This window comes from Diadema antillarum, unplaced genomic scaffold, assembly GCF_040938485.1.
Source record: "Diadema antillarum isolate AM-2024a unplaced genomic scaffold, OU_Dant_1.0 scf00000099, whole genome shotgun sequence".
Classification (NCBI taxonomy): Eukaryota; Metazoa; Echinodermata; class Echinoidea; order Diadematoida; family Diadematidae; genus Diadema; species Diadema antillarum.
In genome coordinates, this window is record NW_027270988.1 from 858,643 (window position 1) to 873,269 (window position 14,627).

The 14,627-nt window shown below is 38.0% G+C and overlaps 1 protein-coding gene across 1 annotated transcript in view; it reads right to left on the bottom strand.

The window, feature by feature from the left end:
* The window catches only part of LOC139718730 (cytochrome P450 3A29-like), a 30,190-nt gene extending 20,211 nt beyond the window's left edge, over positions 1-9,979 (bottom strand). Inside the window, exon 1 of the mRNA XM_071630194.1 lies at positions 9,796-9,979. Coding sequence (XP_071486295.1) covers positions 9,796-9,878 — 83 coding nt within the window. The 5' untranslated portion in view covers positions 9,879-9,979. The remainder of the gene's footprint in view (positions 1-9,795) is intronic.
* Positions 9,980-14,627: the final 4,648 nt, after the last annotated feature.

Below are 14,627 nucleotides of genomic sequence, written 5' to 3' on the forward strand. Positions count from 1 at the left end.
AGTTGATATTGTTATGCCAAGAATGCATTTGATATTCTTGCCCGACAGTGTTCATTATTTATGGATTTTATGTTGTTGCTATATTGCATGATAGTTGATTATACAGGCATTTGCTTTCGTGATATACAACATTTGTTGTAAATATCTGTGATACTTGTTTTGCTTACATGTTGTTACCAAATTATGTTTTCATACTACACAGTGTATGGGATATATAGTTTTTGTTAAACTCATTACTAAGGATTTAATTTTGAATCATGCTGAGCTAACAAGTACAAGTGAAATCTTACATTTACAAATGTATTGCCTTTAATACTGTTGCCAGGAATGCCTTTGGTGTTCTTTTCAGTGTCCATAATTCATAGATTTATATTGCCATAGTGCATGCGGATCAACACAATATGTTTTCATACTATACCATAGTGCGTTTTTACACTCATTAGGATTTTCTTTTTGAATCACGCTTGAAGCTATCAAGGGCAAGTGAAATTGTGCACTATATTGATGTATTGCCTTAGATAATCTTGCCAGACAGTGTTCATTATTCATGAATTTTATGTTGTTGCTCTATTGCATGTCCATTATAGATGTATACATTTGTATATGCATTTGCTTTTGTGATTACAATAGTTGTCACAAATTTGCGACACTGGTGGTCTTGCCTATCATTTGCATAATATGTTCCTGACGCATGTACTGCCTGTGATTATAGCCGCCGTATTAGGTATGATAATGGTACATGTACTTCAAGCAAATGGTATATCACTGTACTGTGGTTGATTCTCAGCAATCAACTTTGACCTTGATAAATGTCAAATAAATTGTAAAAAATCAGGAAAATTAACTCTGTCCAACTTAACTTCCTGTTTTTTGTGGGAAGACAATCTTGAAAGGAGTTCATGCTTGTAATGTGTGTGTGTGTGAGTGTGTGAATACACACATATATACATATATACATAGATAATTATATATATATATATATATATATATATATATATATATACATAGATAATTTTTTATATATATATATATATATATATATATATATATATATATATATATTGATTGAGTACCGGGTAGTCTACTTGTTGGTGCAGCAATATCATGATATCGAAAGTAAAACAGGAACCAAGTTCATGTTGATCACCAACAATTTATTTACAGCACACAAATATTTGAACGATTCGCTCTTTCTCAAATGTTGTTGCAAATCGCTCAAAAATTGGTGTGGTGAAATAAATTGTCGGTGATTAGCATGAACTCGATTTCTGTTTTATTTCATGTATACAGATATACAGTGTATATATGCCTATAGGCCTATTGCTTCCTATACCCTATACCAATATGTGCAATAGTGATAACTACATTGTACTACACACTACTAATGATAATGATAACAGCAGGAATAATTAAGGTGATGTTGTCTTCCAAATTTCTGATATGTTGAACGAGTATATGTCAGATGGGGAAGATGTATTACATGATCATATCCACAAATCATTGATTTTTACAACTGGACTGACTGGAAATTTAATTTGACCTGTTTAATGGGAGAAAAATCAAAAGCACGAACACACATCTTCTTACAATATCATTGGAGGGGAAAAAATGCAAGACATAGGGTTGAGAGGGGTATCAGAAAAATGTCAGGACACAGACAAGGATAGGCGCGCGTCTTAGATTATTTTATACCAAAGCAGATCACGTCTCCGAAGTCAAATAGATCTATCCGAAAGGGGAAAAAACATCTGTTTCAATACAGACAACTTTCAGGGAAGAGTGTGAAATAAATATGAGTACATGAATCTGTGGTCAACGCTGGATTGAGAAGTACCAGTTTGACAGTTTACAAGTTCAAGTAAATATCAAGGGCTATGAGCGGCTGTCATACTGTCCGATCAGTGAGTTGACCGTATCGTACTCGCGAGGAGCTGCTGAGGTTCCGCTAAGCAACATGGCGGCGTGTGCACTGAGGCGTCACATCCGGGGCGCGCGGTGGCGACACCGAGCTCAGCGGGTTGTGAATGGGTGTGATTCTTCTATGTGTAAGAGTTCTGTGGGCGCGCCGCGCATGTGAGGGTTTATGACGTAACAAAGGCTCCTATATTGGGGAAATCGGGCAATTTTTCAGTGGGTGGAAAGCAAGATCATCGATGGAAAGTAACTGCTTGGCCGAGGTCTACACTCTCGGAGTGCTTTTCTAGTTTGTCCTGCCATATGCGTCACTTGATCAGGTGATAATGATGATGATGATGATGATTTCAGTATGTTTTTTATTCTCCACTTGTATAAAGGAAATCAACGTGTCAAAATAAAAAAAAAATTCACATGAAAATATGCACAAGAGTGTTTATTGATATGAAATAAGAATAATACGTACATGCGTTTCATTATGGTATATGTTAAAGTATAGGTGGAGGAGACCGTTATCGATAAGCAAACGTGACCCTGCATCACAAAATCAACAAAAAGTCGCCAGACATGGATTTTTAGTTAGGGTCAGATTCTGAAAGAGCAGACTCTAAGCTTTCAAATCATGTACTACTCAATTCAAATGGACTCTCCTAACCTATCTAAATATTGGAAAGAAGGCACACACTCTGAAACAAGCGTGATCTGAGAGAAGAGGCTCTGAAGTAGAGTGTCTATACCAAGGGTCTATACAAGCGCTTATAGTCTTTACCAAGCAGTGCTAGCTCTTCGATGAAAGGAACAAACAGCAGGTTGTAAACCACAGGAGCAACAACAATGAAGGGATTATCAGATTAAGCTGAAATTGAGCATGCTCTATCAACACATTCTGTCCGTAATCAATGCCTACGTTAAAAGCAGTAGCATTTTCCTTTCAAAAGTTACTAGAATTGAAAATGAAGAATGTGCAAAGGATTTTCGAGAAATGAAAAGGGACCTCTAAAGACATACCTGATCACATTATTCTAAAAAAAGTGGCATAAAACTGCTTAGCACACACTTTTCCGTTCATCTTATGATCCCAAACTTAAGAATAATGTAGAAGAAGAAAGCTCTTTCAGAAAACATGAAAAAACTCAATTGAAGAGTTTGTTTGCAAAAACCGATAAGTCCCTTTTTGAAGATTTTGAAGTACGGTCTCTGTCATAAAGCACAAAATAATACCTTTTAAATGATATACTGGTCACTACATATAAAGGTACACTTCTGAAGCTATGGTCAAAAGAAGCAAATATTTTCTTTTTATTCTCTTTACTTTTCTTGACCTTTAATCGCAAATATCTCCATTTGGCAAATATGGACATATCGGTTTTTGCGAACAAACTCTTCATATTGACTTGGTTGACCCGTTTCCCCTTTTTTAGTCCTCCCATAAAACCAAGGGGTGCGTCTTTGTGTTTGTTTCGTGATGCAGGGTCACAAATGGCTTGTGATTTTGATAACGGCCTCTGGACATTATGACTTGTTGTTGTTCTCTCTACTTTTAAGTGAAGGAACAAAACGCATAACACACAAATTTAAATAGCGTATAAATTAACAGTCGTCATTTCCTATGTTATTTGACTGAGGAGGACAACACACTGGGGATTTGATACAAGACAGAAATTGAATTAAGAGACAAGAATAATGGGTCCCCCCAATATTCTTGTCCCTTAATTCAATTTCTGTCTTGGTTCCCCAAAGAGGAAAAGATAAGAAAAGAGAAGGAAAGACAAGAGCAGAGCAGAGAAGAGAAAAAGCGATAGTACACAATGTTCAGAAGTTGAGAGCTTTATACAGGAAATGAAAACCACCTAATATCATCGAAAGATCTATATTTCAAACACTAAGAATCTGTATTAGCCAAAATATGTGTGTGTGTGTGTGTGTGTGTTTTTTTTTTTTTTTGGGGGGGGAGGAATAGATTGGTGAGCATAATTTCTAATTTGAGTGATACCTTGAAGGAAGGATATTTTGTAAGCTGTTTTAAAACATTTTAAAGGTGATTGTTCGGTGCCGAGGACTTCCAGGGTACGCCATGAACAAATTTTTTTCCTGCAGCTTGTCATTTTGACTGACACTATTAGCTTTAGCCTTATCTTGATGAAATTCTTGCATCTGATTGGCTGAGAGCAAATTTGTCCGACAAATTTGTCGGACAAAACGCTTCATAAAATGCCCCCAGAGCCCATGACTTACGGCTCGCACCTTCTTTTTTTTTCGTAACCAGGCGAGAAATTTTCTCAAAGTCTGCATAGTTCTACACCACATCGTAGTGTTTGTGTGTTTTCACACAGATATGTTGTGTGTTGTGTGCATGTGTGTGTGTGTATGTGTGTGTGTGCGTACGCGTGTACAAATCGTCTGTGCACGGTATATAGCTGTCTGCATGCAGGTGGTTGCGTGCATCAACCGCTATCAGAACTTGAAGAAATAGAAACAAAAAGGTCGGTGGCACCTACTAAGTATTATTGCCGTAATTTATGAGGGAAAAAGACACTATTAATTAGACATTATTAATACTCTGGCAATTATAGGCCTATATTGCAACCCGACACCCGACACCCGACACCCGACACCCGACACCCGACACCCAACACCCAACACCCAACACCCAACACCCAACACCCAACACCCAACACCCAACACCAACACCCAACACCCAACACCCAACACCCAACACCCAACACCCAACACCCAACACCCAACACCCAACACCCAACACCCAACACCAACACCAACACCAACACCAACACCCAACACCCAACACCCAACACCCAACACCCAACACCCAACACCCAACACCCAACACCCAACACCCAACACCCAACACCCAACACCCAACACCCAAGGCCCGTAGTCGACCAACCCAGAAAGGGGGAGGGGAGGGCATGGAAACTCCGAGATCTGACAAGCCTGATATGGCCTCGTATTTGAAAGTAATATCGTGCGTTATGATAAGTTGGATCACGAGAGAATCATGTTTGCTGTGCGGTTTCCGGGTTCAACTTTGAATCATGTGATCCTTGTAACACTGTAAAGGGAAACAATCACACTGATATTTTTAATCAAATGTAGAGAGATGAAAAAGAAAGGTGAACATTATAGCAAAAAGAATGCAATTTTGCGGTTTCAAAAGCGGTAACGCGAAACAATTATATCGTCAGGGTCAACCCTTGTTCGAATTAGAAAAGGACATAACAGCTCTCCTTTGGTTTGCACACATAATACTGTTTCTCATTCACAAACACTGATCACTCGGGGTTTTACAGCCAAACAATCCTGCTTTTATGTTGGGCTGTCATACTTCTCTTTGTACAACCCGATTCGATTCCGACCAATCATTATAATTACTGTGAAAACTATGCATGTATGTTTTTGGGTTTGTTTATTATGGACAAGGTTACGAGAATTTGTGACACTATTCTTGCAGTAACTATATGAGAAGTAATAAATACATTGAAACTGAAACTGAAATAGCTTATCACTTGTGTGTGTGTGTGTGTGTGTGTGTGTTATGTGAACAATTCAGAAACTATGCATCATATCAAAACTTCTAGAGAAGATTTGTATCTTGGCGAATATGACATGACCATAACACTATCACCTCGTTTGAATTGTACTCGAGTTTGAGACTAGTAGGCCTACTATTCAAATTAGGTTCGTCGAAGGCAGTATCAATTGTAGACTTGTTCTGTTTACTGTTGAGGTTATCTAAAACAGCGTGGGACTTTCTTTCACACGGTGTTTTTTTTTTGTTGTCACACCCTGATTTGTGACACTGTCTTAAGTCACGAGACTCTACTGTATCAATTAACAAGCATGGCTATCTCAGACAACCGTTGCATCCATGCCATGCAAATGCAACTAGATTAAAGAGATATTCCATACGATCTGTATAATGTCACATTATGTAATACATAAATTTCTAGTGCCGTCAATATATGTATTTGAAGGATTCATTGTGTGCCATTTACTGACATTCATTGTGTGCCATTCAACTGAAATACATGTACTCAGAACGTATGTATACACATGAAAAGGATGATGTCATTGCAGGTTCACATATTATTCTGATAATGTAGCAGTATAATTCCCTTACAATACTACTTGCTTAACGAGTGTACCTTTACAGGAGTTAAGCATACATTTCTTCGTTTGCTCTGCTTCCTTAAGCATCGAATCATGCATTCTTATGTGAAGTTGCTATTTCATCATCCTTTTTTTTTTCATCATGATTTGTTATGGAGTTCAACAAAACAGTGCAATATTTTTACCCTATAACGTGTCACGAAGTGGATTTCGCATCAATTGTTTACCCTCCTAATCTATATCATTCAATGATATAATGAAGACACAAAGAGATTACAAAAAGTATCTTCACCTTTGTGTCTGTGTGTTTAGCTTATCTGGAAAGGTCGCTTGGTACAGACTGTTCGTCAGGTGATCATATCAGTCACCAAATTACACCTGGTCTTGCTAGATGTGAGAATGGGTGGGCGGAGCTCTGGGGGAGAGGTGGGGGTGGGATTGGAGGAGGGGTTTAGGGGAGAGTTGGCCCAACCTGGCACATCGCATTCATAATGACACATGTATATTTAGACTCGTTGCATGACTGTCATTTTTACTCCATATTAGCTCCAAATGCTTTTGATTCAGATATTTTAGTGGTATTTTGAACATGTAAGAGAATGAGCAGGCCTACATGGAATCATAAATATAAAAACCACATTTCATTATACGTGTTTACATATGTCTATCTTTGCATGTGGTTGCGGTTTGTGGGTTTGTGTGAAACTCAATCGGTGAAGCGTTAATCAAGATCTCGTTTCTGGCAATTTTGAAAAGACAAATGAAGCATAAATTATCGAAAATTGATCGGTCAAGTTTGGTTTCTAGTAAGATATCGATGAAAGTGTAATATAACTTTCGGGTCCTTCTTCATTTCGGTGCAATCACATGGCTGTTAGCCCTCTGTTGTCTCCTCGTCCATTCCAGCCCCATCCTACCCCAGTCCTTTCTCGCTTGATCATGCTCTTAAAAGGGGGGAAATCCTTAGAATCACATGACCGCCCCCAAAAGAGTGACAAATGTGGGTTGGTAGCCTTCAGTATAACCTTTTCCTGAAATGTAATCACTAGACTGACCACAGCAAACATTCTAAGGTCAGAGGCCCATTATATCTGCAAACACAATGGCAGATATTTCAAGCACGTAACTTTGATATACGAGGATTTTTTTTTCCCTCCTAACATTGAAAACACCCAGACAATACGTGCCCTGAGCTACGTATGTCATGTATGTGATAAAAGAAACACATAATCAAAGTTTTAATTCTATTATGTGGAAACCAAAGTAAGACGTGTTAACTGAACTAAAGAAGACGGTATGTAGAGCCCACAAATGTCAAAAATCGACCACTTATGTCAAAATTACTACAAATGTCATAACACGTTAATCACAAATGTCAGAATAACTACAAATGTCATAATACGTCGACAACAAATATCATAATTACTACAGATGTCATAACACGTCGGCCACAAATGTCATAACGCGTCAACCGCAAATACCAAAACTCATTGCCTGCAATTTAATAATGAAAAAATAGCGATCAGACTATAATTTGATCAACGTTTGTTTGTCTGTCAGTCTGTCAGTTATTGGGATTAAACTTGGTGGGTGGATGAAGGTTGATCCCAGAATTACTCGCAAATGTCACCTAACGCGTCAACCACAATGTCAAAACCTATTGTTTGCATTGTAATAGAGAGAAATAAAAGTATAATGAAATAAAAGGGATTGAAATACAATCAAATCACATCAGTACCTCTGTTTTGTGTGTATACGCATAGTCATCGTCTGTTTAGAGCAAGGGTTATAATCCATTTGTTAGGCAGGCCTACTACACAAAAACAATAAAAATAATACAATGATAAGCGGGTCACAGATTTTTGGTAGCATATAGCTACATTACATCAGTATCAGATTTTAAGTTTTGGATGTCAGAGGGCTACATTTGTTTAATGCTAATCAACTATCATTGAGAATGACTTTCTTTAAAGATGTAACCTTAATCAAAGAAACAATTAGATTCCTCAGGGTCTGAAATACATGTTATCAGACTTTCTAAAAGCTATGGCAAGTATGAAACATGTACAACTCAAGCTATTCTAGTTTAGTGAAGCAGTATATTCCATCACAGTCGCCTATAATTTGAGCTTATGATAGGTATTATGATATTACGTTCTCGGAAAATATCTCATTCGCTTGTACACAGATCTCTACCGAATGTTTTTGGTGACATGCACTTACGAAGAAGAAATTTCTTCACATCAAACTCTGTAGTTGTTGAAATGGTTATAGGATTGAGGACTCGGCTAAAAGGGAAGAGGAATAATGAATCACAAGAAACAAACACATTAAGAAAAAAAAAACCATGATATTTGTTCAAGTGCTAAACAGTCTTTTCTTTAATGGTAAATTTGAGGCGATATTCCCATTGCCATGTCTAATTTGCATATGTGAGGGTGATATATTCCACATATTTGAAACCTCTGGCGATTCCGGCGATTCCGGACCCCCCCCCCCCCCCCCCCCCCCAAAAAAAAAAAAAAAAAAAAAAAAAAAAAAAAAAAAAGACAAACAAACAAACAAACAAACAAACAAAAACAAAACCCAAAAACAACAACAACACCAAACAAATAAACAAACAAAAGAACGGAAAACAAAAACAAAAACTAACAAACAAGGAAGAAAAAAGAGTAGTTATTTTTTTCAACTTCAGAAGTTTTGTAGATATTGCCAAACAGTTGTCATGAATATGCACACAAGTGAGCTGATACTCAGTATCTTTCATCACCGTTGATAGTGTTTAAAATAAAATGACGTCAATTTTAACCAGCTTTAAATGTGAAAGTCAGAATGTTAGTTCTTACTGAATGATTTAAGAATAATGGTAGGTCATGGGATATATCACACAAGCTTTCAGGCTAAAAGTGATAATAAAAAACCTCAGGAACATTAATTCTGATTACGATCTGTATCATAATGAATGGCGAGTATTCGGACAAGTATTAATATGTTTTTCGTGCACTTTTTCTTACAACACATCCTCCAACAAGGTTTAAAGGATACATTAAGAATCTTTACATAGGGCACCTACATGGACATTCTAATACAGATGGAACTTTAAGCAGCGAAATCCACACGCAAATTATATATCACCGACATTGCAACAGAATGCACAAATGAACTATTTATCCCATTGTTTGCGATGTGTTAACATTGTTTGTGATCTACCAGTTTCTAGACATCATTCATTACTCTGTATTTGATAAATGAGATTTAATCTGTTAATAAATAGCAAACGCTGAAACACATATAAGTCTCCGGGTATATCATTTCAACACTTTTCCCTGTTTGCAATACTCTGTCACTTTCCGCTGCCTTACTTCATCGTGTTCTTTACGTTTCGCCTAATGTACCTATTAAGAGGTGGTGGACTTTATTGTGACAATTTTATTACTTTTGAAATGCCTGTTGTAGTGTGAAATAACCATTCGAATGGAAAACATAACAATAATATTTACAATACGGTCACGGCTCAATCGTCTTGCAACTCTACGACGTATAGCTGCTCACATTTCAGCACAATAATTATGATGGCGCAATACACGACCTCACCCCCCCCCCCCGTGTCTCTCTCTCTCTCTCTCTCTCTCTCTCTCTCTCTCTCTCTCTATATATATATATATATATATATATATATATGAGTAAAATTGTGTATGATGTACCCCTAATGTAAATCCCTGCCTATAGGGAAAAGGAGAGAATGTAACTCACGCGAAGAAAAGGAGTATGGCCGTCACGAAGAGATAGACCGTAGTCGTGGACGTGGCCACATCGAAGGCGTCGAGGAAAGCCATGACGATCACGAAGGAGTTAAGATCTTACAGGTATAAAGCAAAACACAAAACTTGGCAGAAAACTCTAAAGACAACCTCCTGAAATCCCGGCTTCCTCACGAATGGTGGTACCACCGGAAGATTGACCCCGATTTATGAGCGATTGCGTGCACTTCACATTACTAGTATAGGAAAACGACCGAAAGGAGGGCGAAGGCCATTATGTACACAATCACAAATGACATATTTGCTGTTCTCTTCACACGTTACGATATCAGATATTTCCTTTGTAACTTTTCATTTTTTTTCCATGTTTGAATACTGCGTTCTCAACGGGTGACAGGCCTTTTTTGTATACGTCCGTTCATGTCAAACATTATTGTCACCCCCCCCCCCCCCCCCCATGTTGGGACTACCATCGACCTTCACCCTCTCTTACTCTATACGTTTTGTTAGCTCCTATTGTACAAAAGGTTGTGTGAACCTGGCCAAGTTCCATGGATTTGTGGTAAAGGGAGTGGCGAGGGTCGATGCTGTCTATGATGAAAGGATTATACCCACCGGCAATAGAGACACATTATAGTGCTTACGATTGCACAAGGGCGATCAAAGAAATGATACCAATAAAAGCTACTTTTACAAGAACTCAAAAACGTTCCGATCAAATCATCAACACTGGTGCAATATGGCAAATGTATTGCACAATAACTCAAAAGGTATCCGTGTATTTCAATCAGACTGTCATATTAAGGGAACCTACTTGGCTTTTTTTCGTAAACCGCTCATTCTACTTATAAAAGGCACTCGTGATGATGTGTGCAAAACAAAATAGAACAAAACGAAACACACAGACATCCACACACACAAAAAAAACACAAAACAGAGTAGGATAGTATGACACCTTTCAAGATAATATCACAGTATCATACTGTTGTGTCGGGGTCATCCGACGAGCTCGACATCTACGAGTCATAGCCCATGAACTCGATATTGAAATATTGTACAACTCGCGGGATGTATGACTCGTGGGTTGTATGACTCGTGAGTTGTAGAACTCGTGGGTGTCGGACTCTTGAGATGACGCCATCTGTGAGATATATATATATAATGGGCTTGACTAACAAGGATTTCGTAGTGATTCGTAAACATTGGGGAATCTTTCGTTAATCAAGGGTAAGCCTGTGTAATAGACTATAGACAGGGAGGAGGACCTTAAAAGGATTGTATAGTATTGGTTGAGGCGAGAATTCAGCTTTTAACTCTTTGTGAGATACTTAGAGACCCCTTCATGAAATGTTAAGAAGCCTACAATTCAAAGAGAAATCAAAGTTTATGTGATGAAAATTGATTTTGAAATGGCTGAGGTATCTAAAAACAAAGTAAAACAAAGCGATCCTAATTAAAGCTGTCATGGGTCCCACCTTTTATTAGTATTGCTTTGTTTTGGATATCTCAGCTGTTTCATAAGCAATTTTCATCAAATAAAACTTTGAATTCCTCTTTGATAAAACCGGAATTATGCTCTTTCATATTTCATGAGGGTATCTCATTATCTGAAAAAAAAAAATCAACATCGTCAAAAAATATTGGGAACCTCAAACCCATATCAACCGAAAGTTTACTATCCCATTAAAGGTAATGCGTTTATTTGACAGGGCCTTCAAACTACCCTTAATGGGAACATAGTCTATCTGTTACGGATGACGTTTGTACACCCCTATTCACGTCAAGCAGACTGCAACAAAGTGGGAGACCGAAATGGAATGCATTAATTTGCGTTGAAATTACTATGTACGATTTTGCTTCAGCCTACACCAAAGAGTTAATTCATTCCTGATCCCCTTAGGACGCCCTGTGGTATTACACCATGATGGCGAAGCGACACTTTAATACAAGAAGGACTTTGAACTCAAGTTGCCGTCATGTCTGTTGCAAGTATTTGATTAAACTTCCCTGGGGCACACAACCGGCTAGAATGTCGCAATAAAACCGATGATAGACAAAACGTCGTGATATCATCATCATAACTCTTTTTTTTTTCATCACATCGTTTACAAGAGGACCACTTGAAAAAGTCGAAGCAAACGTTACATGTGCATAAAACATGTGTGCATGGTTATGATTACGAAATAAGTGTAATAATAATAAGTGTGTGTGTGTGTGTGTGTGTGTGTGTGTGTGTGCGCGCGCGCGTGTGTGAGTGTGCTTATGTGCGTGTGTGTCAGTGTATGAAAAGATGGTTGGGTTCGATGTATGTATAAAAGTTGTTTCATGTGTATGGGGATGAGGGTGGAAGATTGGTGGTAATAGGGTCGATGTATAGGAACATGAGGTTAAGAGTTCGGTTGGTAAATGCAGCAAGCGTACATAATTTTGTGATAATTGTTATTGATTTGCATGATAAAGTCAGATAAAGTCAGACCAGTGAGCACCTTTAAACATGTAACTTTGCACCTTTCTGGTTTGAAAGGCGCAAAGTTGCCACCGTAATGGTGCAAAAGTTGAACCTATTTTTCTTATAAAGGTGGTACATTTGTAATCAAGTAAGCTGAATAGTACGCATCAACCGTGAATCAACCCTGCAACGAATGTGTGCATAGTCGGAAAGTCCATAACGTCCCTCTAGATTGGGGGAGGTGTGATGGAAAACAACAACACGAACCATGGAAGGGAAATCAAGTGTGTACATGTGGGACACTACAGAGTTGGTTGAAACAATGGTGTGACTGGTTGTGGTCATTTTTGGCTCTAGTAAGGTTCAAGTCTTGGCGTGTGTTTCATATATGGTCTTGTCGTTGTATGACATGATTGTGTTGGTAGGCCTACGTGAAAATCATGATTTACTATTTCAACAATTGCTTGGCAGTGTTTATCTTGGCATGTTATGCCTGTTTTAATGTTTAAAAAACAAAGCAGAACAAAACAAAACAAAACAAAACAGCAACAACAACAAAAACAAAGCAAAACAAAGGTCGTGGTCATTTAAATGTTTCCTCGCTCCTGCGAAATCCGATTTTAACATTTTATTTGACGTTATATCAAATGTCAAAATGTCTACTTTTCGCGGAATTCCACTCCGGTTCAAAGTTGAATATAACCAGAGCGTACATTAAAACAAAATCCACATCGGTGCAACTATCCTTGCAGGTACATATTTGTGTGTGTGTGTGTGTGTGTGTGTGTGTGTGTGTGTGTGTGTGTGTGTGTGTGTTTAGTCAAGTTTCTCACGTTTCCGAAATCTGAAATGGAGTGAAGATCACAACATCAAAGAAGAAAAGCAGGTATCCTCCTTTTTCCTGATTTTCTTAGTCTGGTTTCCAAACTCTTTGCCAAATGGACTTCGCGGCGACTCGCCGCCTTTGCCGAAGGAAAAAAAAATATCCACCTAAACCTGCTCTAGTTATCGACGTTGAGGGCGTCAATATCCTGCATAGCAAAATAGTACGAGCAGAGGGACTGGAAGCCTTTTTTCCTCTTTTTTTTTTTTTGAGAATCAAACCATAATTATACCCAACATACCATTTTATAATCTCACAATTTTCCCTTTGCTTCGAACTTTAGAAAACTTGATTATCAAAAATTTCATTAAAAATACATCCATTACTCTACTATCTGATATGGCATCATTGTTACGTTGTTGAAATTCTACAATGCATTGACAACGATAAGGGATATGATCATTTCAGTTTCAATAAAGAATGTAGATGTGCACGTCGTGGGGAATCATGCATGGTGATGACAGTTTTCCCTCATTTTATTTGAATAAAATATTTCATTGTTTATAAAAAAAAAAAAAAAATCAGTGCTTTGATATTGCTCCTTGACTACTTTGTCTCTAATCATCCATTTTAAGATATCATTTTGCATTTCGATTTATCACTCGTCATTAAAATTAGAGCCTGAATGGAGCGTAATATTTCTCGTTAATGTATTAAATGTATTTTTTTATCTCCTTTCACACAGGTTGCTTTCTACACTGTCCAATGCCCTTCACAGATAGAAAACTCTAGATTGAACCTCGTCCAAACGTGCAATTGATATACGACTGATTTACCCACGCTCGTTTTGCGGTCGCCAGGCATTTAGGGTGAATAATTGACACGATTTTGACCGTCACCCCTTCGATGAAGATGATACGTTGGAGGCCACGGGGATACCTGACCGAGCATATTTTGGATGCATAAGTGGTGAGCACACACCCATTTGCCATATTCACAACGTTTCGCAAGCACGTTGCTACAGGATGGAGTGTCGCCAGAGCTGTCTGCCCCTCACATGGTCCACGCTATATTCCAGGATTGTTGTTGGCGCCAATATCGACATTATATTTTTCACACGACTCTGTCAACTTTATATTATGGAAGATGATTTAAAGCTAACTACACGGAGTGTTACCCGGTATTGATTATCTATACACGCATGTACTTACAATGTATATTCTTATTCTCTTCTTAAATAAGATATAATCATAACAGGTATAAAGTTGATTTTATTGTTGGATAAAATGAAATAAAACGTGTTTTTTTAAGATTAAATTTGAAGATTCTTCGTGGGGAGGGGGTCATTGACCCTTGACTAAACCGTGACCATGAACACCAGTCTTGTTTAAACCCTCCACAGTCCTGATCGAGTGCCCATCCCCCTCCCCTCCCCCCCCCCCCACACACACACTGAAATTTCTCTATCATCAATGGTCACCTTTATCGCCAGTAGTTGTATTTCGATGGAGACATTCATTAAAACGATCATGATAACGGTTGTGTTCTTGTT